This window comes from Amphibalanus amphitrite, unplaced genomic scaffold (genome assembly GCF_019059575.1).
Source record: "Amphibalanus amphitrite isolate SeventyFive unplaced genomic scaffold, NRLGWU_Aamphi_draft 001172F_arrow, whole genome shotgun sequence".
In the NCBI taxonomy this organism is placed as follows: domain Eukaryota; kingdom Metazoa; phylum Arthropoda; class Thecostraca; order Balanomorpha; family Balanidae; genus Amphibalanus; species Amphibalanus amphitrite.
Genome location: NW_024882666.1, coordinates 118,218 through 143,460, shown reverse-complemented (window position 1 = coordinate 143,460; position 25,243 = coordinate 118,218). Strand labels below are relative to the sequence as shown.

The following is a 25,243-nucleotide window of genomic DNA, read 5'->3' as shown; positions in this document are numbered from 1 at the left end:
ACAAAGGCCGACACAGGGCACCGCTCGCCAAGGGGATTCGCCAGTAAATACAATTAATTCGTGTTTGCAATATCTCGGCCGTTTCTGGGCCGATTTAGCTGAAACTTGGACTGTCGGTGGTAGTGTAGGGTAGGGTAGGGTAGGGTAGGGTAGGGTAGGGTAGGGTAGGGTGGGGTAGGGTAGGGTAGGGTAGGGTGGGGTAGGGTAGGGTAGGGTAGGGGTAGGGGTAGGATAGGGTAGGGTAGTGTAGGGGTAGGGTAGGGTAGGGGTAGGGTAGGGTAGGGTAGTGAAGGGGTAGGGTAGGGTAGGGTGGGGTAGGGTAGGGTAGGGGTAGGGTAGGGAAGGGCAGTGTAGGGGTAGGGTTAGGGTAGGGTAAGGTAGGGTAGGGTATGGTAGTGTAGGGTAGGGTAGGGTAGGGTAGGGTAGGGGTAGGATAGGGTAGGGTAGTGTGGTAGGGTAGGGTAGGGTAGGGTAGTGTAGGGGTAGGGTAGGGTAGGGGTATGGTAGGGGTAGGGTAGGGTAGGATAGGGGTAGGGTAGGGTAGGGTAGTGTATGGGGTAGGGCAGGGTAGGGTAGAGTAGGGTAGGGTAGGGTAGGGTTGGGTAGTGTAAGGGTAGGGTAGGGTAGGGTAGGGGTAGGGGTAGGGTAAGTTAGTGTAGGAGTAGGGTAGGGTAGGGTAGGGTAGTGTAGGAGTAGGGTAGGGTAGGGTAGGGTAGGGTAGGGTAGGGTAGTGTAGGAGTAGGGTAGGGTAGGGTAGGGTAGGGTAGGGTAGTGTAGAGGTAGGGTAGGGTAGGGTAGGGTTGCATTGAGTAACCTCCTAACTTACAAAGGGTTTGAACAACTCGCATGCATCACCATCATACTTTACAGTCCAATTAAAAGCAGTTACCAGGTTCTACACAAATAATACCAATAAAAATGCAACTTTCTTCACCCAAACTAATGCATCCGTTAATCATACATATCAAAATATACAGTTATCGCGTGAACCTGTACCTCTAGTCTACTATTATAAATCTTAAAAAGTCCGCCGCCGTCGGGGTTACGCAGCCGGCGTTACTCCCAAAAACGCCTATTGCGGCGCCGTCGATTGACGCAGGAGGGTGAAATTTTCACGACTCGTGGGTCACGTAATTCAACAGGTCGTATAAAATTTTGGGCACGATTCGGCCGGGGGTGCACCCGTGGCGCGTGCTCATGTGCGCCATAGGGTTAGCATTAGAATCGCGACCGGCGCCGAGCAGAGGGCACGTGCTTTAGGCTCAGTTGTTCGCTTAAAAAACTGAGTGAAAAGCATCAGAGCCGGCAGGTCATTGACCTTTGACAACGAAGGCCGACACAGGGCACCGCTCGCCAAGGGGATTCGCCAGTAAATACAATTAATTTGTTTTTGCAATATCTCAGCCGTTTCTGGGCCGATTTAGCTGAAACTTGGACTGTCGGTGGTAGTGTAGGGTAGGGTAGGGTAGGGTAGGGTAGGGTAGGGTAGGGTGGGGTAGGGTAGGGTAGGGTAGGGTGGGGTAGGGTAGGGTAGGGTAGGGGTAGGGGTAGGATAGGGTAGGGTAGTGTAGGGGTAGGGTAGGGTAGGGGTAGGGTAGGGTAGGGTAGTGAAGGGGTAGGGTAGGGTAGGGTGGGGTAGGGTAGGGTAGGGGTAGGGTAGGGAAGGGCAGTGTAGGGGTAGGGTTAGGGTAGGGTAAGGTAGGGTAGGGTATGGTAGTGTAGGGTAGGGTAGGGTAGGGTAGGGTAGGGGTAGGATAGGGTAGGGTAGTGTGGTAGGGTAGGGTAGGGTAGGGTAGTGTAGGGGTAGGGTAGGGTAGGGGTATGGTAGGGGTAGGGTAGGGTAGGATAGGGGTAGGGTAGGGTAGGGTAGTGTATGGGGTAGGGCAGGGTAGGGTAGAGTAGGGTAGGGTAGGGTAGGGTTGGGTAGTGTAAGGGTAGGGTAGGGTAGGGTAGGGGTAGGGGTAGGGGTAGGGTAAGTTAGTGTAGGAGTAGGGTAGGGTAGGGTAGGGTAGTGTAGGAGTAGGGTAGGGTAGGGTAGGGTAGGGTAGGGTAGGGTAGTGTAGGAGTAGGGTAGGGTAGGGTAGGGTAGGGTAGGGTAGTGTAGAGGTAGGGTAGGGTAGGGTAGGGTTGCATTGAGTAACCTCCTAACTTACAAAGGGTTTGAACAACTCGCATGCATCACCATCATACTTTACAGTCCAATTAAAAGCAGTTACCAGGTTCTACACAAATAATACCAATAAAAATGCAACTTTCTTCACCCAAACTAATGCATCCGTTAATCATACATATCAAAATATACAGTTATCGCGTGAACCTGTACCTCTAGTCTATATTATAAATCCTAAAAAGTCCGCCGTCGGGGTTACGCCCAAAAACGGCTATTGCAAAGCCGTCCATTGACGCAGGAGGGTGAAATTTTCAGGGCTCGTGGGTCACGTCATTCAACAGGTCGTATTAAATTTTGGGCACGATGCGGCCGGGGGTGCGCCCGTGGCGCGCGCTCACGTGGTGTGCCATAGGGTTTACACTAGAATCGGCAACAGACTATTGCTCGGGAACGGTAAGGGCTACGGGGGTGAAATTTTCGCTGTAAGTCGGACGCGTGCACTAATTTGTCGTATTACATTTTCGAGGGGGTGGGTTCAGCGGTGTGCATGTGGTGGGGCCGCGACCGGCGCCGAGCAGAAGGCACGTGCTTTAGGCTCAGTTTCTTCGTTTGCAAAACTGAGCGAAATCAGAGCCGGGAGGTCGTTGACCTTTGGCAACGAATACCGACGCCGGGCACCGCTCGCCAAGAGGATTCGCCGGTAAATACAATTAATTTGTTCTTGCAATATCTCAGCCGTTTCTGGGCCGATTTAGCTGAAAATTGGATTGTCGGTGGCAGTGTAGGGTAGGGTAGGGTAGGAGATTGTAGGGTAGGGTAGGGTAGGGTAGTGTAGGGGTAGGGTAGGGTAGTGTAGGGGTAGGGTAGGGTAGTGTAGGGGTAGGGTAGGGTAGGGTAGGGTAGGGTAGGGTAGGGTAGGGTAGGGTAGGGTAGGGTAGGGGATTGTAGGGTAGGGTAGGGTAGGGTAGGGGATTGTAGGGTAGGGTTTGGTAGGGTAGGGTAGTGTAGGGTAGGTTAGGGTAGGGTAGGGTAGGGTAGGGTAGTGTAGGGGTAGGGTTGGGTAGGGTAGTGTAGGGTAGGTTAGGGTAGGGTAGGGTAGGGTAGGGTAGGGTAGGGTAGTGTAGGGGTAGGGTAGGGTAGGGTAGGGGATTGTAGGGTAGGGTAGGGTAGGGTAGGGTAGGGTAGGGGATTGCAGGGTAGGGTAGGGTAGGGAAGTGTAGTGTAGGGTAGGTTAGGGTAGGGTAGGGTAGGGTAGGGGTAGGGTAGGGTAGGGTAGGGTAGGGTATGGTAGGGTAGTGTAGGGTAGGTTAGGGTAGTGTAGGGTAGGTTAGGGTAGGGTAGGGTAGGGTAGGGTAGGGTAGGGTAGGGTAGGGTAGGGTAGGGTAGGGTAGGGTAGGGTAGGGTAGGGTAGTAGGGTAGGGTAGGGTAGGGTAGGGTAGGGTAGGGTAGGTTAGTGTAGGGTAGGGTAGGGTAGGGTAGGGTAGGGTAGGGAAGGGTAGGGATAGGGTTAAGTTCAAAAAGGGCCTAACATACAAAACAGTTGAACACCCTGCACCTCTCACCAACCCTTACAGTTTAATTAAAAACAGCTACCCAAATCTATCTAAATAACACATCTAAAAATACAAGTCAATCACCCAAACTAATGCACCCGTAACATAACATAAATCAAAACATACAGTTATCGCGTAAACCTGTACCTCTAGTCTATTATAAATTTGGTGGTGACTGTCGACTGGCGTCTGGCGGCCTAGACCTTGAGGCTTGAAAGTGGCCTTCCTTTTCCGTTGACTCCGATCCTCCAGATGGATATGATATAAAGGATCATTTTTATCTTATTTCATATGGGCCAGTCAGCAAAGTGGCTATTATGTTTCAGCATTCACACACACAATAGTTGACTGTCAGTCTCTCATGCTGTCAGTGTTGTGAAGTAACGAAGGAGTTGAGTTTTGTTGATTATAAATTGTGATGTTATGTAAAGGACTGGAAAATGAATGTGAAAACTATGGAAACATATTGGCAGAGTATTGTCACTTACTATCAGGACATATGGATAGAGAATACATTCAAATTAATAAGAAATGCCAAATATCAAGGTACTCAATCACTGATAGGAGTGGACTATCATATGTTTTAATGTCAATTATATGAAAGTTAAGACTGAAACTACCTTTTACCTCATCATACCTAATGAAAAATTGTGTGAAGAAAACATTCACAGCCTCTTTGAAGCACTTAGACCACTAAAAAACAAAAATTTTCACGTAAATATGTTGTGTCTCCTTCCTTCAAAACATCATATCGGATGGCGCCACTTTCGTCGACAGTTACTTATCTGCACGCAAATCGAGGAAAACGTGAATTGATTGACGTTTACGTGTTTCCAAATTTAAGATCACAGCATATTCAAACTTTTCAGTGTACCTTTTAACATCTAAATATAACTACAACGATAAAAACTTACCTTCAACACGAGGACGACGACAACCACGTGACCGGAGACGTCGCGACGAAATAAACAAACGGCGCCGCCAAATGAAAAATATTCTCCGATATGAGTAATGTGAAATTGAGTCGCAATCATTTTGGGTAGTATGAAAAATGCTCTTTCCAACAGAACCCTAGTAAAAACGTGAATGGACAAAAAATAACTTTTATTTCGACATAAATATTGGCCTGTTTTTAAGTCATTCTGGTATGCCGTTAGATTTCGACCTATAAATTGGTGTTCCCCCAATCATTGAAGCTTGAGCAGTGAAAAATATGAAAGCCTAATCTGTTTTGCATCATTAGTGATTCTCCTAGGGTGTTGCCATTTCTCCCTAGGTGTTGCGAGTTGCTTTTGCAAAACGTGTTCCTGAAACGGCTCAATTTTTTGAGCCCTCAACATTACGCCTATGGGAGCCTCTGACGTCACACGCTCAATATTTTGAGCGCTCAATAATTTGAGCTTTTCCCCCTTGTGCGTGGGACTGAAATTATCCTGTCCCTAACAAAATACGAACTTTCAGCCCATCGGCCTACGACCTAACCATTACTGAGATATAGAATTCGGTTCAGCACGTGCGCACGTGCAAAGTGAGACAGCAACTGATTTGTTCAGGTCACCCATATAGCCGGTCCCTATCTGTATACCAGCTCTGAGCGCACGTGCAATAGCACCCTAACTGTAATACACGAGAATGAACCCATATATATATAGGTATGTAGTTGTACAAAAAATGGCTTGTACATTGTGCATTGTGCAAGCCATGAGTTTCAAAACAATCGTTCCAGTGACTGCGGAGTTTGTGAGCGAGACATTTTAAGCACTCAGGATTCAGCATTTGGCACGCGCCGGCACGGTTACCCGGTTACCCAATACCCAGTCACATTATTTTTTTTATATAATGAACGATTTATCTAATGCTCAAGATCTCTCATAGACCGGTCAGGCGGTTGCAAATATGTAAGATTATAAAAAGCTTCAAAAAGTTTTAATTTGAATGCGCCCTTTTTATTTGGATGTTAATTTTTTAGTTTGAATGGAAGCATTTTAATTAAGCTGTGAGGTTTTTAATATGAAAGTGATCTTTTTTAATTGATATGTGACCTTTTTGAATATGAATGTGGCCTTTTTCAATTTGATTGTGACTCATTTTAGTTTGACAATAAAAATGTGTAGTTGGGTTCAGATTGAGACCCTTAGTGACCTGGCCTCTGTAACCTGACCTGAAATCAGTGACCCCATTTAGCAAAATATGTTATAATGCTGTTCCGTCGGTGGTTTTCGATAACTTTCTCTATGATTCTACAAATTTCTTAGTAGGCCTGTAAACGGTCAGAAACACGACCTTTGACCTGTCCTGTAACGTCATCGGTTGAACCGAGATCAATGAAACTGGGTCGCGAGATGGCTCCCTAATGGAGCTATCGACCGCCGTTTTTGAAAATCAGTCGGTAAATTCCGAGATCTTAGGGGGGGGGGCAAAACGACCCCCCTACGGATGTCAGGGTCCGGTAATAGTTACGGAGCGAGCGAAGCGAGCGTAGTCTTTCCTTAGATTAACGGAAATTTCTGAGTATGAGCGGCCGGCCGTGGTCACGCTTCTGCGAGGCTTATATCTCAGCAACCACTTGACCGATTTACATGCGGTAATTTTTGTAGGGTAGCTTCATTCCTTCTACCAAGTATTGGACTATTCCCGATGCATGTGGGTGACCCCTTATGCACGTGCCACGTGCAAAACGAAGAGGTGTCACTTTTGTAATTGTTGCAATATCTCGGTAACTACTTGGCCGATTGCGCTGAAAGTTGGCATGCAGGTAGGCACCCACTAGGCAATGCATATCCATGTGCCGGAGTTGGGGTGCTGCTGCACGTGCGCACGTGCAGGGGTCGATTCCAGATCTCGAGAACGGCTGGACCGATGGCGCTCAAATTTGGTACATGGCTAGGGACCGGTTAGTAGGGTGCCGTGCAAAAGTCAGTTGGGACCCATTTTGCACGTGCGCACGTGCAGGGTGCCGATTCCAGATCTCGAGAACGGCTGGGCCGATTGTGCTCAAATTTGGCACATCGCTAGAGACCGGTTAGTAGGGTGCCGTGCACAAGTCAGCTGGAGGCACCCCCTCGAAATTTCGCACGTGCAACGCTCACCCTCTCGCTCGCTCCGTTAGTCGCCCCAAAAGGCGTTATACTGGTCTTACGGGGTGCAGCTCAAATCTTAACTCAAAGGATAATGAATGAACATACAGGGTGTCCCAGAATTACCCGGACATTGTTAATTAGCGTATAAAATAAGGCAAACATGATTGCGCCTTTTTCTTTTTATCGTCCTATATAGTCAACTAGGGTGGCTGTGAAATAGCACATGCAATAGATACGCTTGTTACAAGATCAGCCGACAATGATTGAAAATGCCAGCCATTGCTGGTCTCAGTTGTTTTACGGCTCTCCCGAAACTGGGTGAAGGCCTGTTTTCTTTGACCTGTTGCCGGAGGATAATACGATCATATAAGATAAACTTAACATCAAAGTGTTCCTAGGTCATAAGGCATTATCCCCCAAAACAAAAATTGCTGCCTACACCAATTTTGTCGCGTTTTTTTACATCTGAAGTGGAGAAGCTCCATGTCTGAACATGGCGGGACCTTTGGCTTCCAACAGATTTGGTTTCCAAAACAAACCCGTTCATGGCCATTTGGTTTACGGCATCCAGTTTTTTACTGGTAGAATATTACCGCAGTAGTACTCTGTGCTAACCGCTGTCGTTGTGCCATCATATCAAGCCGAATGAGTGCACGGTGGCTCAAAATGTCTCACAATTTGATTTTCGACGGGTGCCTGGCCGTCTCTGCTGTTGGGGCGTTGTAGCCATCTGACGTTCACACACGCCTTTTTCGGGCGGTTCAAATGACAGAATACCTTCGTTAGACCACAAAGTGTGCTTCAATATAATTTTTTGTTGTATATGTTATATTCTTAGGATGAATTGTAGTGATTTTCGCTGCTTTTCCCGTAGTTTTCGCATATTTTTCAGGCGAGGGATCCCAAATTCCAAAATTTTGCGAAGATAGTGGTGGAAAGTAGACTGATGTTCTTTAGATAATCTGGATCTATCGTTTAGCTAGTTTTTAGCTAGATCAGTGACGTTTGTTCTCCATGACAAGCAACCACCCGTTTGACAACTGGTGCATGGCCCTTTTTTGGCCGAGCCCAAGCTTGTCAATCAGGTTTATCTCTTGATCTCTCTGGCTTCGTTAGCTGATATAATTGCGCTTTGATCAATCCTAACTGCTTGCAGATGAGCTGCTGAAGCTCTCCAGCAAAAACCATGCCGAAAGTCCGTTTACAAAGTTGAAAACGGGAGTTGATTCACCATGGTTGCCTATTAGTGGTTTAAGCTGAAAACGGAAAAGGACTACTCTTACTTGACTCTGGATAATAATTGACTCGAGTCGTTACCGGTCACCAAAAGCACACAGTCCCCAAGCTCGATAGCTAAGGGATATCTTATAAAAGTATGATGCTTGTATATCATTAGAATCGAGCGCAATCGCACTTTTTGCCAGAAAATAAATGTCCGGGTAATTCTGGGACACCCTGTAAGTGAAAGGAGGCCCGGACAATTGTGTTAAGGTGATACCCCCACCCCACCCCACCCCTTACACTGATGCTGGATATACATCGTATACCTTAACGGGTGCTGAAAACAAACGATAATGTGTCTGTCATTACCACAATTATGATTAATGATGATCATCAACATGTTTATTGCATACACAAAAACAAAATACATTTGCAAGACTGGTGCCAATCAGGAGAAGACCTTTTCCTGACTTGACTTTGTCATATCTGCAAAGCATGATGTGACTTCGGCCATTTACAGCAAAACATCACATATGGAGCAAATGACGAGTGACGACATGATGATTTAATTGCTCCAGTACTACAACATTTCACACACAATAACACTATAATTCTGGCAAGCCAAGCATGCGGAAAGACATCCGTCTTTCCGACTTATATAAAGCGTAACTAGTTCCGCCATCGTTACACTCCACAACTGGCAAGACAGACCGCAATGTCTTAGCGTGACATCAAGGTCGGTGCTACGCTCAGCGTTACATGACATCAGATTCACTGGCGCGGCAAGTACATCAGAGCCCGGTCTCGCACTGACCTCCGCCAGACATCAGTGGCTCACTGGTACCACTGGACGGAGTGGCGCCCGTAGACATGGCGCTCGCTGAGGTGACGCTTCTCTTGATTGCCCGACAGCAGGGGTTCTTGAGCAGGGCGTGCCACAGAGTCCACACTCCGCCTTCGCCAGCCACCATCAGAAGGAAAACGGCAAAACCTGCAGCGGGTACAAAGAAATCAACACCAAGGCACTCCGACTAGACCGAAATACACGTGCATTCTCACATACTTTACTCTGTATCTCCTTAACCCACCATGTTAACTTTGTAACAAACTTTTTAAAGTCCTGTAGCTTTGTACCTCAGATTGCTGTTGACATATGAGCACATTTTGAGAAGTTTCAAAGTCTCACCTTGAAGCGTGCTGCAAATGCAGAAGAGGAGGGCGAACACCAGACGACCTTCCCGTACGGCCAGGAAGCCAAAGATCCATGCCAGTCCAAGCATCACCGGGGTGACCATTGAGACGCGCAGACGGCGCCGCGCCAGCTGCTGCTCCGGCTGGTTGGTGCGCAGCCTCCTCTCACGACCGCAGTACAGGGCGCACACGATACGGACATACAGCGCGGCGTTAATCACCATCAACACGAGCATTGGCAGTACCAAGGCGTAGCGGAAACTCTGGAAGTCCATCCAGCAGACGCGTTCTTGGCTGTCATAGCAGTGAGGGCGACTAGCCAACACGCAGACAACCGGCACAAGACTTCCGCCCCAGACCAGTCCGCTTGCCTTATGCATGAACCTGGGAATGTACGTGCCCACAACTTTCACGAAGAGCAAATACTGAAACACAGCCTCCACGCACATCCACCCGAACGTTGCTAATAAGAAGAAATGAAGCAGCGCCGACAAACAAACGCAGGCGTCGTGATGTTCCTTCGCTCCCAGACCTCCCAGAAAGGTCACGTAGACCCCTGTTAGAGCAACACTCATGTGCATAACGATCTGACTACTACGCAGCTTCCTCCATTTCTTGAATAACACAAATGTCAGCATGGTAAAGACGAGTCCAAGAAGCGAAAGGCAGCTTCCGATGTAAGTGAGAATATCTAGAGCGTGGTGGTAGCTAGCACTAAGATACTCGTCCCGTTCGTAGTTGAAGATCCTGGCGAAGTTAGTCAGATGGTTGCAACGGCAAAAGTCACTACCGTCTTGAACCTTCACCAGCCAGCAACCCGTTGTGGACCAACGAGACTCAGCAGAATCCCAAAAGGCACATGTTGGCGGAGGCGCACACTGTCCTGGCAGACTACGAAACGTCATCAAAACATTTGCCAAGGCTCGCTCCTTGCTCGTTGCGCCAGGAATCACGGCCGACACTACCTGACTCGTGACACGTTGGCCGGGGGACTGCAACAGCCGACCATTACGATAGACGACAAAGGCAACGGAGATGTTAGGCCTCTTGTTTTCTAACAGGATCGATGACTCCATACCAGATGCGGAAAAGCGAGACATATCAGCGCCGTGGGCTATCTTTTTTACACTGAGGTTCGTTATCTCGTTTGAGGATGATGCGATGCCAACGATGTCCTCCGATAAAACTGCTATATTTTCCGTGTCTATATTATAATCGCCTTCCACTGAAGTTTCCAGAATGTCCTCAAGCGCGTTGGCAATGCGGGAACCTTTTCCAGGTACCAGTGAAGAGGTCTTGAGTACTGGCTGGTCCACATTCATCAGCTGACTGGCAGCTTCAACAACTTTCCTGTGTACAGACAGCACATCTTCCGGTGGTATGGGCCGATCCTCACCCTGTCTGCTCCTCTGCACACTGGCAGCAATGTTTTCCAATATGTCAGCAGCCGAGACCACATCTCCAGCATCCAGGGAGGCCGGCTCGGCTGTCAGCCGTTGCAGCTCGTCCGCTGTAGCCGACACGTTATCTGTAGTCACGGCGTCCTTAGACAGCTGGTAGAGGTTCCTTGAGGTGCTAGATACGGCGGCACAGCTGGAGGCTCCGAAGTCTACAGACGACCACTGGACGCCCGTCAGAGGAGTACCCTGGCAGTGCCGCAGCGGACGTCGCCCGGAGCCATCCACACACTGCTCTTTGGCGAAGACAGTCCCTCCGCACGTCTTCGGCCAGCTGAGAGGCACGGGGTGCTGGGTCCTTTCTGCTGGGCAGCAGCGTGCAGGCTTGAAGTACTCAGGCTTAAAGTCTCGCATAAGGATATCAACTCCATTAAGATCTCGGTGAGCCTGTTCAAGTTCCTTTTGGTTCGAAGTTCTAGAGTGGCTGGCGTTTCCGGACGGTGGATGGCTCAGGATGACCGCTTCTAAGGTGATGTAATAGTGTGCTGTAACATCTCCGTTGCTGGATGATGTTACACGGAGAGGGTAAACTCTTCGTTGAAAAACCTGGCCGGTATCGGGAACTACAAGTACCTCGCTTGTATGCGTCAAGTTGAAGCAGGGACAAATGGGGCCACAGAGGGTAAGTTCGCACTGCGAAATATTCCCTCCAGTCTCCTGGACTCCAACAACATATTCTTGCACGAATATATCTCGCTTGGTTAACAGAAGCGAGTTGGACGTGATCTGTACTCCCAATTCGGTGATCAGCAGTCCGCATGTGAGGTAGCCAAAATCTACTGAAGGAAATATTTGTACAAAGACTCGCCCATCGTCATCGGAGATAACATTGAAGCTTTTCACTCGAAATCCATCGCGTGCATTTGATGAAGTTCTTCCGTTCTGAAACAGCTCAGCTGTCGTCGCGTCCGAGGTAGAGACCATGCATATGAGATCATCATTCCAGTCTTCTACGAAATTCTGGACACTCGTAACATTCGCGAGAATGGTTTTGTTGTCGAAGGAATGATCATAAAATAACACAATCTCCGCTGCTTCAGCAACAGCATGTTCTTCACACAAGGCGCATCCCACGGCCTTTTCAACAGGCGTAACGAAGTCATACTGGCCACGTGGGACGTCTAAAACACCATGCGTATGACTCTGATCAGTAGACAGAAAAGGGGACAAGCCTGGGTAGGTCAGACTGCTTAAGTCTCGCCATGTCACTCGACCGTCGTGTCTTTCCAGTTGCACCGCGACACGGTCCGATCTTCCTCGAAAGCCGCTCAGACGAAGCACTGCATCCAGGTATCTTGGCAAGGTCAAGCTGGCTAGAGTTGAACCAGACCTGGTGCACAGAGCCGATGCTTCTGCCCACGAAATACGCGAGCTGTTACTTGGGCATATGAGCGCAAAACAGCGTTCGATGCCCGTTGTGCCCATCTTATGCTCAGGCTGACATATTCTCTGTCTTGCTATCGACCCCTGTGAAGCTTCCCTTCCAGTCGGTGAGAGCAGAGGAGTTATGACGCACGCCACTCCATGTCTCGCCGTACATGAAGAGCTGGAGACCAGACCTTTCTGGGTCATCACTGTGCAATTCTGATCATTTTGTAGGTTGACCGTGCTTTGACCATCATCAGTAATCAGAAGACTTCGAATTGCCGGTAAGAATGATCCATGTGGCCACAGTCTTTGAAAAGGAAGCCAGATTGTGGAACTGAGCCACGACACCCTTTCCTGTGGAATCCAAGGTATGGAAAACGGATGCCGATGGTGACACGCGGAAGTACGCTCTTCAAAGCTGACATTTGGAATTACCCTCACGCACAGTCCCGACAAAGTCTTTGTGTTGTTGGCCGGTAGGAGTACAAATCCGGGTGGGCATGCAGGTGGAGGCGGTTCGCACCGATGAAGCCTCGATTGGCAAACGCCAGCAGCGCAGAAGGGACCCCACTGGGCACCGCTGGGCCCAAAACTCGGCATACATCGCCGTTCAACGACAGCCATGAGACGATTTGTTACACATGGTGGATACGATGGAGTGAAACTCGAGCTGTTCGACGTCTGCCACATGTGTCCTTCCACGTCCACGATGGGACAACGGAAAACCTCACGAAGTGAGTGGTCGTTGCGGGACGAGGTTCCATTCTGTCGAGCGGTCGCATCATTGAAAGCAATGCTTTCCTGGAAATGTGCAGCATCAAGGGGTGCACCAATGTCGATGATGAGTGACACTTTGCGAAGAACAGGTCTTGGTGTTTTCCTTCCGTATTCCTGATGCCTGACGAGATTGCCTGGGTAGTCAAACGCTGCAACGAATCGAAATCTGTCCGCAACTGAATTCAAAAGGTCCCCCAAAGTTTTCATCGTTCCATTTGACGTCGACGTTTCTCCCAGTGCCGGGCCACCTGAGCTCAACTCCAGCAGCTGAAGTGTCTCCAGGATCCCGTCTGGCGTCGTCGTCAGCACGTACATATCTCCAGAGCTCGCCACGTGAAGGCGTCCACTTATCACAGGATCCGCTGCTCCAGTCACATACCTTCGACACCAGAAAGTGCCAACGCTCAGAACGTTTCCTGAACGAGGCGCGAACTGTTGAAAAATGGTGAAGTTTGCATTCCACCAACTCGATATGTAGCGCGTTCTTCCGAGCACGAAGTGATCTTTGACGATGGTGTCGCCCGGACCGCAGGTGATGTTTATGTGGATACCAGTCTCCAGAGAGGTTTGATCCACAAAGACGACCTCGTCATGGGCAGGAGACGGTCGGACGGTCGCAGCACCGATCTGAGCTGTGAAAGACGGTTTGTAGTTGGCTTGTTGTTGCTCCGCGTCAGTGTGCTCGTTACGGAAGCACACCACTCCTAGGGTGGCGTTGCAAGAAGTCCAGGCCATGCTCAGTTCGCTGTCTATCGTCGTTGCTCGAGCGCATAGATCTGTGACTTCAGCGGAGGCAGTGAGGGCGACGTCTCCAGGTGAAATAGAGCTGTAATCTGAAACAGACGTTGACATTGTATTAATTACTCTGGAAAACTAGCACCTCGACAATCTGTAATCATCCACTGCAACTTCGAACACCAAAACAACAACTGAGTTGCCCAAGTTTTCGCGATAGTACCTAATCACTCACGACGAAACTACGAACTCCACCCGGTTTATTTGTTCAATCGCCACTATTTTGGCCAGCATATCAGCTTACCACCATCCTGGAGAAGCCATTCAAAGTAGCCGTTTCGTAGGTACTTGGCACCGATCCAAAAGTCACTTGGTGGATTCAGACGACCGGCTGAGCTGAGGCCCACCAAGCTGTCGAATGCAGCTTGTGATGGCACCAAGAAGGAGTGTCGAAGTCGACACTGCTCGTGAGCTTCTCTCCATGTGGCGGTCCGGTCCAGAAAATCCAGACGGCCATCCCTGTGATGAGGATGAATTGTTTTAAATGGCGCAACAATAGAAATTATGTGGTGCCTTTTGTCTGTAGCGGCTGTTAACCCTCGCCCGTATTGGTGTTTTTCCAGCCGCGAACGTATAAGGGGGGGGGAGTCCGTTGGACCCCCCCCCCCTTGCCGTTTCGCCCCTGATCGAGCTAGAGCTTCGCGGAAAAAACGAGCGTGTTGCCCGTGACGAGAGGAAGCCGATGATACCTAATTTTAAGGTCCTAGGTCATTGGTTGACCTTGCAGGTCAGGTCAATGACCCAAAAGTCGGAAAATCGGGACCTGTTAGAACGTCGTAAAGTGTGGCTGCTCTGGGGTTTTTCGGGGGCGCTGATCACGAATATCATGTTAGTTTTGATCACAGATGATGTCTTCATGCATTTAGTCCAGGTCGGGTCAGGTCAGGTCAGGTCAACCAGTAGGGGTCCTGCCGGGTATTCCTAGTAGGTGTCAACCGCCTCTGACAGCTTCGTAACATGTTACGAAGGCACCAAAACTACTTCGTAAATGTTCATATGGTTGCTAAATTCGAATTCAGCTCCAAAAACTGGCCTAGAAACATGTAAAACTCGAAAAAGTGAACCGAGGTCACCAAAGGTCAATGACCTGACCTTCAGGTGACCTTGACACCCTGACCCTAATGCATGGGGGCAACATCATATCACCTGTTTGAACGCTTGAAACCACGAAAAGACTGCAAACGCGCGGCTAATGCGAGCCGACATACGCCGAATCGCGATTCCGGCCAAACATGGTCTCGAAAAGTAGGTCACAGGTCAAAGGTCATTGGGGTCAGGGTCATGAAATTTTCAGGGTAGGTGTAAAATTGATTGACGCGAGGGTACTGAAAGTTTCGTCGCGATCGGCCGCTTTTTACGCGAGTTATTCGCGAACCCCCCCCCCCCCTATACGGGCGAGGGTTAAATGTAAGCCACAAGAAAGCAGCCTATAAAATTTGATTTCTAATCACAGACAATGGCGATGACACCAACAAATAAAATGCAATTGTTTTTATTGTGATGTCATTGTCTGTGATAAAAAATATAATTTACAAGAAATACAAAAAAGGACAGAAATGGTAGGCTGAAAAAGGCTGAAAAAGAACACACACGCAAGCTTCTCAATCGCGACGGCAAATATTTCTCACCCTAGTAGTAGCTGCGAGCGTACGACGGACACAAGGGTGACTGCTAGCCAGGCCGCGAGGAGAGCCGACGACGTCATCGGTTTCAGGCAAGAGACACCATGAGACAATACCAGCTGAACTGGTCAACGCTGTACGCCTGCCACGCAAAACCAATGAACAAGCCGTCACATCTCGCTCAAAATACACTAAGCAGCGGGTGAAGTAAATGGTTAGGCCTAACTTGAGACATGCTCAATTATAAGAGGTAGGTACCTAATGCAGTTATACGAGGAAAACTTACGTTAGTAAGAAAAAATGACGTCCCTAAATAAGCGCACGAATGCCCAGTGAAGATATCAACTAAAATGTAGGTACAGGGTGTCCAGAAAAAACGGATACTATTATTTTTTGCTGTACTTCCGAAAATAAACACCGCACATTTTAAAATGGCACATGCTTGTATTCGTAAAAATATGGCAAAACAGACAGCAGGTGCCACATGGCATGTAAACACTTTGATTAGTCGCGGCAGCTCCTCAAAGCAGATACTCAATGTGAGCGGCCTTCTGGCGGATCAGCTCCAGCACTAGCACGGTCTGCAGGTGACTGATGGTCCTGTTGACCATCTCGGAGGGCAGACAGACAACTTCCCAACGACGCATTACAGTGCTCATGAGTTTTGCCAAATCTTGCACTATAAGCACATGAAGTTGGAAAAAAATCGGCACGTGCGTTAATGAATGCGACTTAAAGGGAGATAATGAACTTTCTTTTTTCTTAAATAAAAATTACTCGACATCTATACTATTTCTACTGTAGTTTCTATAAAATATGAAAATTTCCTAGCACATTTTCGTATGTGAAAAAGGTTTTTATTTTTGCAAAAAGAAGCAGTACTTGCAGTACTTGTAACACCCACCGAAATGCGTTGTCCTTCTCTATAAAAAAGTCGCAGTATATGGCGCTTTTGTTTCAAACAGCGACGCTTGGGTTTTTGTTTATGTTATCGCCTTGTCGTTGCTTGGTTGTAAGGATTCTAATTTGAATTAGAGTTAATTCGGTTTAGAATTAATTAGATTCTAATTCGGGGGTACATAGTGCCTACTCTTCTTTGTTTCCATGTATTATTTTGCGCCACAAATGAACGGCATGCGCCAGAAACGCAGCCAAATCTTGCGATTGCGACTACGAAATTCATTATTTTGGCCTCAGAGCCTGAAGCGAAAATTACAAGCATATTTATTTCAAAAAGACTTCAGGTTTGTCGAACGGTGTTATGAGAATTTTGATAACAGTACTGCATAAGTTTTTCAGTGATGCCGCAAAAGTGTTGTATCTATCTTCTTTTATTGTGCAGTCGGCGGGACCGATTCAAAATTGAGTCGTTGCTACTAAAATAGCAGCATATGGCGACAGATGATAAACAGGAAAAATAGTTGCGTAAATTTAGACATAAACCACCCCCAAACCATGAATATCTTTTGAAGGCACTATAGACGACCATTAACTAACTAGATGTGATGAAGATCAAATGTAATGAATACGCTCCTTTTACAAAATTACATGCAAGTACCAAAAAGTGATGTAAGTACTAGGGTTGACTATTAAGTAATGGAAGTGCTTCTAGCAATTAAAAGTTTTTGCACGTGCACACATTTTTTTGGTGTCATCACGTGCGCCGATCTTTTTTCTATCCAATAGTGAAGACCAGATGTCTTTAGCTACATTTTACTCTGAGCTATCGACGTTTTTCCAAGAGACCACCCAAACCTGCGGCGCACGACAAAAAAGGAGCCTGGCAATGGCCAAAATCGTGCGCCAGGGCGAGATCACCACGGCTCAGTGGCCAAGTGTTATGGTTACACGAATAAAATAATGTAAGTTGCTATATTTTCATAAAAACAATACATATAACACAATAAATAACAGCACCACTACTCCACATAATCGCCTCATAGCATCACACACCGTTCCAGCCTCTTGACCCAGTCCTGGAACGCCGCCAGGAGGCCATCTTCGCTGATCTGCGCGAGCACACGGCACACCGCCCGTCGCACCTGTTGCCTGGCGCACCTGATGCCGTCGCTCCATACACTTTTAAAAGAAATTTCCTGATCTCAGCAGGCATTTTCCCTACCCTACCACTAACTGAGATTTAATGACCTCGCGCTGGCGCGCGATTTTGGCCATTGCCAGGCTCCTTTTTTGCCGTGCGCCGCAGGTTTGAGTGGTCTCTTGGGAAAACGTCGATAGCTCAGAGTAAAATGTAGCTAAAGACACCTGGTATTCACCATTGGATAGAAAAAACATCGGCGCACGTGATGGCACCAAAATAATGTGTGCACGTGCAAAAACTTTTAATTGCTTAAGGCACTTCCATCACTTAATAGTCAACCCTAGTACTTATTCAACGGTCATTTTCAGCGCTCCCCGCTAACGTGACTTCAAGTTGAGATATTTGCGGCAAGGTACCGAATTGAGCAAAATGGTTATAATTTACATTATAACTTGTTGTGTTTTGTCAGAAAATGGTCCTAACTCAGATTTTGTGGAAAAAGGTCATAATCTCCCTTTAAAGGAAGACTGCCACCTTCAAAAAGTTTTCTCAGATCGGCCTATGATTTATTCCCTGGACAAAACAAAATTTTAGAATTCACCTGACAAAGTATCATCACGTGAATCGCGAAAAAAATTGTCGATTATCATACAATTATCAATCGGTTAATGTCTAGCGACAATGTTTACACATCACTAGACTTCAAGGTCATAAGATTATTACATTTTATTTGAAAAAGTAAGGTATTTTATGATTTACTAATATATGATTTCATAAGAAATTGGCCATGTTTAATTTATTTTGCATTTAAGTTCGTAAAACATTTAAAAATCATGGCTCATTTGGAATGGGTCTGGCCCATGTTAAACCCCATTTCCCACACTTTTTTGGAAAAAATGAACTACTGAATATATAAGTTTAACTTTTATTTTGACACTCCAAAATTCTTCTCTGACCTCGAAACAATCAAAGTTTTGACATATATTTACCAAAACATAAGAAAATTCATGTTTCAAAGTTATCGATAAACAGTAGAGATGTCGGTTTTCTTGGACTAAAAAAATGGCATCAAACTGAACTTTGGTCTCCGATTTCTCGCAAACGCGTTCGAATTTCGGGAAACCGACTTCAGTCTGGGACATAGGTGGCTCAGCTCTAGTGAAAACCGTTTTGTGGAAAAAAGGTGGCAGTCTACCTTTAATTTCCGTAGTCAGGGGTGTCGTTTTCCGAAAATGATTGGTAGGGCCCAAAGGCGGCGGCCGGCCACATGTGGCGGGGCTTAAAAGGTAGGGTACCCCCAAATCTGCCTTTCTCATCGGATTTCGGCCACTTATTTTTTCGCCCTGGTCATTGACAAGACAAACCAAAATCTAAAAACCAGTAAAACGCCTTTTGGGGCGACCACCGGAGCGAGCGAGAGGATGGGCCTTGCACGTGCGAAATTGCGAGGGGGTACCTCCAACTAACTTGTGCACTGCACCCTACTAACCGGTCTTTAGCGATGTGCCAAATTTCAGCGCAATCGGCCTAGCCGTTCTCGAGATCTGGAAGCAGCACACTGCACGTGCGCACGTGCAAGCGGGGTCCAAACTGACTTTTGCACGGCACCCTACTAACTAGTCCCCAACCGTGTACCAAATTTGAGCGCAATCGGCCCAGCCGTTCTCGAGATCTGGGAGCGCCCCCTGCACGTGCGCACGTGCTGTAGCACCCCAACCTTAACACATGCAGATGAATTATCTGATGGAGACCTAACTGTGTACCGAGTTTCAATTCAATCGGCCCAACCGTTGTGCCGTTATTGAGGTTGCAATTTTGGGGGTTCTTAAAAAATGTCCAACTTTACCACGCGCCACTTGCGGTGGTTGGCAAGAACGCATGATGGCCATCACACCACAGAACTTTTACGTCCAAGTGACATTCAGTAAAGAAGACCGCTTGTCAATCGTATGTCCCGTTCCTAAGATATTAGCTTTTGAAGAGCGTCCCCACGGCCGGCCGGCCGGCCGGCCGCTCATACTCAGGATTTTCCCTTAATTCAGTATGAGACTCCGCTCGCTTCGCTCGCTCCGTAAAAAGAAAACATTTTGGAAGTCTAAGTCCTCAACGAGCTCCATGCACAAAACGTGCAGTTAAATAGGCAGTTATAATAGTGTCGGAGGAATGCACGCCATTCTGAAAGAGGCACACGCCGACTTAAAAGCACGGCTGTGCTGAAAGGGGCCAGGGACGGTTTTGATGGCCCAAGCCGAATGAAAAAGACGGCTACGGGGCCAGGAACGGCTTTGAAGGCCCACGCCAATCGCAGGGTTCGACAACTAACGAGGTCTCGAAACACCACGATAGTTAGAAAGACCTGCTTGCCAAAATAAAAGGATGACGGTACAAGCCGGCATTCAGAAAGTTACATGCCCGACCATGAAGAAGCAGAGAGATACGTCATCGACTTATTAGACAAAAAAGTTCATTTATTCAAATAACCCGCGCCCCACTGGGGTCTGTGTATAACACGCCCTACTGGGGGGAGGGGGGGGGGCTATTCATAGCCCCCCCCTCCTAACTCCGAAACTACTGGGCCGATCGTCAAAATTCAAACGGCGTCTGATAGCCCCGGAAAAACTGTCGAGCGAAACCTAATTTCATTGACCTCGAGGTCACCGATGACGTCACAGGTCAGGTCAAAGTAAAAATTATTAGCATTTTTGCTTGTTCACATTTTGGGCTCTGGCCGCCGTCTTACAAGTCAGATCAGGCTCATTTTTGGTTTCCACACTCGTGAACAGATGCTCTAGATACCTTGAGGGTACCAAACTTGTACTTTGATTTTCAGGTCAGGGTCAGGTCATCACAGGTCACGAAAATATTATATCATGCGTCGGTCACGTGACACATGTTTTATGGTCCATTTAGGCCATAGATTTCGAATTTGATGTCGTCTGTGTCATTCGAGGTCATTTTGAGTCGAATTTAGCTTAGGTCAGGTCACTTTCAGGTTCAAAAAGGTCAAATTTTGAAGTTAAAATTTTTCAACAAAAAAGGTGTCTATTGGATGCAGTTTGAGCTCAGGAACACGATGGTGCCATTTATATTGGTGTACGATGTCAAATACGTACTGAAAAATTGATTTGAAAAATTAATAATTGTGAATTTTTTGCAATAATGCGTATAACTTGGCCATTTTTGAAGATATTTAGCTAAAACTTGCTAGAGTTAGTCATAATCATGCATTCTCTCACATATATTCCGGTGTTTTCGAAAAGTCAAAAACTTTTTGAAAAAAAAATATAAAAATATAAATTTTGAATATTATTATATACAATTTTCGAAATTTTCAAAATTTTGAAAATCCGAGATAGCAGTTTGATAGCGCGGTCAATTCTGAGTCCTATCATGCAAAGAAATTGGATCTAGCTTAAAAACTGAGCTCTTGGGAGCGATTGCCGTGGTTCAATGTTTTGCGTCGAAATCGGACGAACATGACGTCACTCTGACGTCATTTCCGGCCGACCTATGGTAGCTACAGAGTTTAAAATTTGAAACAAGGTGTCAAATTGATGCAGCCGAAGGTACTGAAAGTTTGGCGTCGATCCGTCAAGCGGTTTGGAAGTTATTGCAGAAAAACGGGAGGGGGGGCTATAAATAGCCCCCCCAGTGGGGCGCGGGATAACCACCGCTAAGACAAACACATTTCGCGCAGCGCTTCGGCCTTCGGGAGAGCCCTCAAAGTCTCCATAATCAATTGGGTTTTGGACCCATCCCACGTCCAAGACGGCTGCTTTAGTCTCCCTGCAGTCAGCGAAGCTGCCACTGCTAATTTCCTTATGCTGGGGAAGAGGTGGCAACCAGAGGGTGCAGGGTTCGGAAAAAAAGTGGATGCGACAACAACTCGAAGCCACATTTCATCACTTAACTTATCGTCACCCCGCGCAAGTACGCAGGTGCGTGGCCGTGGATCAGTTGCACACTTTATGTCAGCTTCCCTATAGCCTCTCCTCGATGTCTATCGAATGGACGCACATCATCAATTGTGCGCCCCTGTTTTAGAAAGTTGACAAGCAGAGCCCCGTCGGCATACCAAAATGTAACCACTATCACTTTGCCGACTAACTTCAACTCGTACCACTCATTTGGTGGCCGTTACTCGGTGTGCACTGTGCTTCCACTTGCGCAACTCGGCACGGTGTCCCTTAGTGTCAACGTGTGACGCCCACAATTCCTTTACGGTGACAAGTCAATGATATCTTCTAGATATTCGATAACCTTCCAGGCGGTGGGGGGGGCAATTTTTTGCCCCCCCCCCCCTTTAGTTTTTTCGATATATCTCGAGAACCGCTGCGCCGATCGTCACCAAACTTTCAGTACCCTCCCGGGAGCAGCTAGCGCACATGGTGACCAAAATTTTTTCCAAAGGCTATGATAGGTTGGCCGCTAATGACGTCAGAGTGACGTTATTTTTGCCATTTTCGACCCAGAAAAAGGTTTCGCGGGAAGAGCTGTCAGGCCTACAGCTTTAGAGACACAGAAAAATGTTTCGGACATAAAAGATGTAAAATTAAAAGGGCTACAAAATTGCTATTTCGGTGTTTCGAATTTTTTGGATTTTGACCCCACAAAATCAAAAAATAGATTTTTTGAATATAATAGCCAAAAAATCCAAAAAGTTTTTTGAATTTCGAAAAAACCGGAATATATGTGATAGCCCCTACCGCCTTCTATCTACATACCAAATTTGAGATCGATACCTCTTTTTTTGGCCAAGTTATAGCGAAAAAACTGTTCAAAATTGATGACGTCAAATTTTCAAACTCAATTTTTAGCAATTCTAGACCTCGTAGCGCAAAACAAAGATCACCATTAGACTCCCCGTGACGAGCTGCATCGAATCGATACCCATTTTATGCATAAATATCAACTTTGAAATTTGACCTTTTTTGACCTGACCTTGACCTGACCTCCACCAGAAAGTGACCTAAACCGTACCTGATGGTCTTATAACCAACACCATTGAGTTGGAAATGAAAAACTGGCCATAAAACATGCATCGCATAACCTTAGTAAAGTTGGGCTCATGTGGTGACCCTTGGTGACCTTTGGTGACCTGACCTGTGACCTGACCTGGTATGACCAGTGACCTCTAATAGCAACATATGTACTAGACAACCGACGCCTTATCGCTGATTTTCGACAAAATGCGTTTTACTCGGTGTTATAGCGCTTTCCCTAGAAGCCCCGTGAACGGTGAAACATTTTATCTTTGACCTGACCTGTGACGTCATCGGTGACCCCGAGGTCAATGAAATTTGGTTTCCCTCGACAAATTTGACAGGGCTATCGAACGCCGTTTGAATTTTCCGGATCCGTCCAGTAGTTTCGGAGATACGGGGGGGGGGCAAAAAAGTGCCCCCCCCCACCGCGCGGAAGGTGGCTGGTAGGCCCACCGCCTGCCGGGATAAGGGGCCAAACACCCCGCTAAGCCTCCTTTCGAGCTTGCCTTTTCTCTGCAGTGTCAGCAAACGGGGGATACATCTTGCAGAGATCTTAAACATAGCATGATAGATTCCAGTGGCGTAGCCAAGTGAGGGGGGGCACAGGGGGCGCGTGCCCCTCCCATCGGGTCCAAGGGGCCCTTCGGGTCCCTGCGGCGCCAATCGGCCGCTGAGGGTCCACGCTGGCCATATTTCGTCTCAAAGGGACCCCACAGGGCTCGTCAGAGCATCTCATGGGCCCTTAAGTGGCGTATTAAGATCTTCGTAAGTGCCCCACGCCGGCTTCTTAGAGCCCTTGTCACCAGTTAAGGCCCTAAGAGGCCGCCAAGGGCCCCTTACCAGCCTGCCCCTCACGGTCTCTGAGAATCTCTTGCTGGCCTCTAAGGGCCCATTGGTGGCCTTGGCTCTGAGGGCGCATTGGTGGCCTCGGCTCTGAGGGCCTATTGGTGGCCTCTGAGGGCCCTTACCGGCCTATTAGGAGCCGGCTCTACGAGCTGCATGCCCGCCTGTGATGGTCCAACACCAATTCTCTTAGGGCCCCAATAACTGTGAGGAGTGCCTCTGATAGCCCACACCGGCGTTTCTGAGAGCCCACGCCGGCGTTTCTGAGGCCCCTTCTCCCTCAGTTCTGAGGGTCTTCATCAGAGGCTCCTAAGGCCCTACACCAGCGACTCTGACGGCTCCACTGAGTCCACACTGGTGACTCTGAGGGTCCCAGTGGCGTCTGAGAATACTATTCCGGTCTAAAGGGACCCCCTCGGCGCTCCTGAAGGCACCACCGACCTCTGAGGTCCCCTTGTCGTCCTATGAAGGGCCCGCACCAGCACTCAGCTCAGCAGCTCTAAGGGTCCCACGCATATCTGTGATGGCCATAAACCAGTGTATCTGAGGGCCCCGAAACGGCGCTTAAGAGGGCCCTCACCGGCGACTGTGTAGGTCCCACTCCGGCGCCTCTGAAAGCCCCACACATATGCATCTGACGGACACCCACCAGTGACTTTTGCGTGGCCCACACCGGCAATTCTGAGGATCCCACCGGAGTCTGAGAGTACCGTGCCGTTCTCTAAGGACCCCACTGAACTTCTGAAGGTGCTGCCGGCCTCTGAAGACCCTTTGCCGGCCTGAGGAGTGAGGACACCTTGCCGTTCCCTAAGAATCCCCTGCCGGCTTGCGAAGGGTTCGCGACAGCAGCTCCTACGGCCCACAGGCCACACACATCTGTGACCAATGTACATATATGCTTATTTGCTTATCTGTTTATTTTGATTTTTTTACCAAGTGACAAAAGATTGGTAGAGCTCAGCGAACACTGGTAGGGCCCAAATAAACATTGGTAGGGCTCGGGCCCTACCAGGCCTATACAAAACGACGCCCCTGTCCGTAGTATCTTTTTTTCTGGACACCCTGTAGGTCGACTGCTTAGGTAACTAGCGCTAGCGCAAGCCATTCCCAGCACGAGAAACCCAAAGGAAAAAATGGTTCACTTGATTTCTTGCAAACCAATACCTAAACTCACTTTCATCATCAACCGACGACACATTTCCTCCCGTTTGAAAAAAAGAAAAAATGAGCATGCCTTCAAAAGTAATCATGGGCTAGAGAGCACTGGCAGCGTAAGGCTGTAGCTACTACAGTGGTCGGCACTCGTACGCTTTCCTGCTTAACCAAAATGATACCTACCGCGACGCATAGACAGGCACCAAATAACGGCATATCTACCACGCATGAAGTTTATAGTCAAGACCATACTCACTGTTTCACGGATCAGCAGTGGCCGCTGTGACCATCATCAATGGCCCGTGGGCCAAAATCAGCGTAAAACTCAACAAAAGTCTACAAAAGTAAAACAACTAGTAAAAGAACTACCCAAAACAACTACCTCTAGTAAAGTAACTACCACTGCACATCTGTCGCCAGCTACAACTGTCCAGTGCTCAGCCGTCAACCACACTGAATCATTTTTTTTTTACAAGTGCACTCTAGTGGCGGTATACTATCAGCCACTTAGTTCCGGAGCGTTCGCAGCTATCTGCACCAGTTTCCTGCTCCTGTATATAAAGGACACAATACACATGAACACATGGTGACAGGCGGTGACAGGCTGTCTTAAAGGGACACTCCCACCTTAACATTAGTTTTGAGTTGAGATAGCCAAATTGGTGGCCATGGCCTGCAAATACCGGTTTGGGCACTCACAACGTCGAAAAATGCTTTAATTCGAAGATATGGAATTTCAAACTTGCAGTTTTCGGATTCTAAGGGGCTAATGCATTGGAATGCCCCCTTAGAATTTGTGACGTCAGCGGAGATCTAACGATTTTTAAATCTTAGACTAAAACCATCGTTAACACGTGGTGGTATACGCTGCTTTGCGCGCAACGTCTGCCGCACTTTAAGGCTGCCAAATTATTGCTTCCAAATAAAGTCGCTAGTAACAGGGGAGATCCCAAAAAGTAAACAAAAGTAAAAGCCTAATATCTTGAAAACCAGTGAATATTTTTCGGTGAAATTTGGTAGATATTCGTTTTCGCTCTTTCTGAAC

General features: G+C 47.7%; 1 protein-coding gene across 1 annotated transcript; it reads right to left on the bottom strand.

Annotated features, from left to right (window-relative positions):
- Nucleotides 1–8,320: 8,320 nt before the first annotated feature.
- On the bottom strand, nucleotides 8,321–24,648 carry LOC122370838. The gene is made up of 5 exons (XM_043346774.1): nucleotides 24,455–24,648; nucleotides 15,181–15,316; nucleotides 13,797–14,011; nucleotides 9,151–13,590; nucleotides 8,321–8,955 (listed from the first exon to the last, which is right to left on the bottom strand). Exons 2-5 carry the CDS (start codon nucleotides 15,255–15,257, stop codon nucleotides 8,756–8,758), a joined length of 4,932 nt encoding a protein of 1,643 aa, XP_043202709.1. The 5' UTR covers nucleotides 15,258–15,316; nucleotides 24,455–24,648; the 3' UTR covers nucleotides 8,321–8,755.
- Nucleotides 24,649–25,243: the final 595 nt, after the last annotated feature.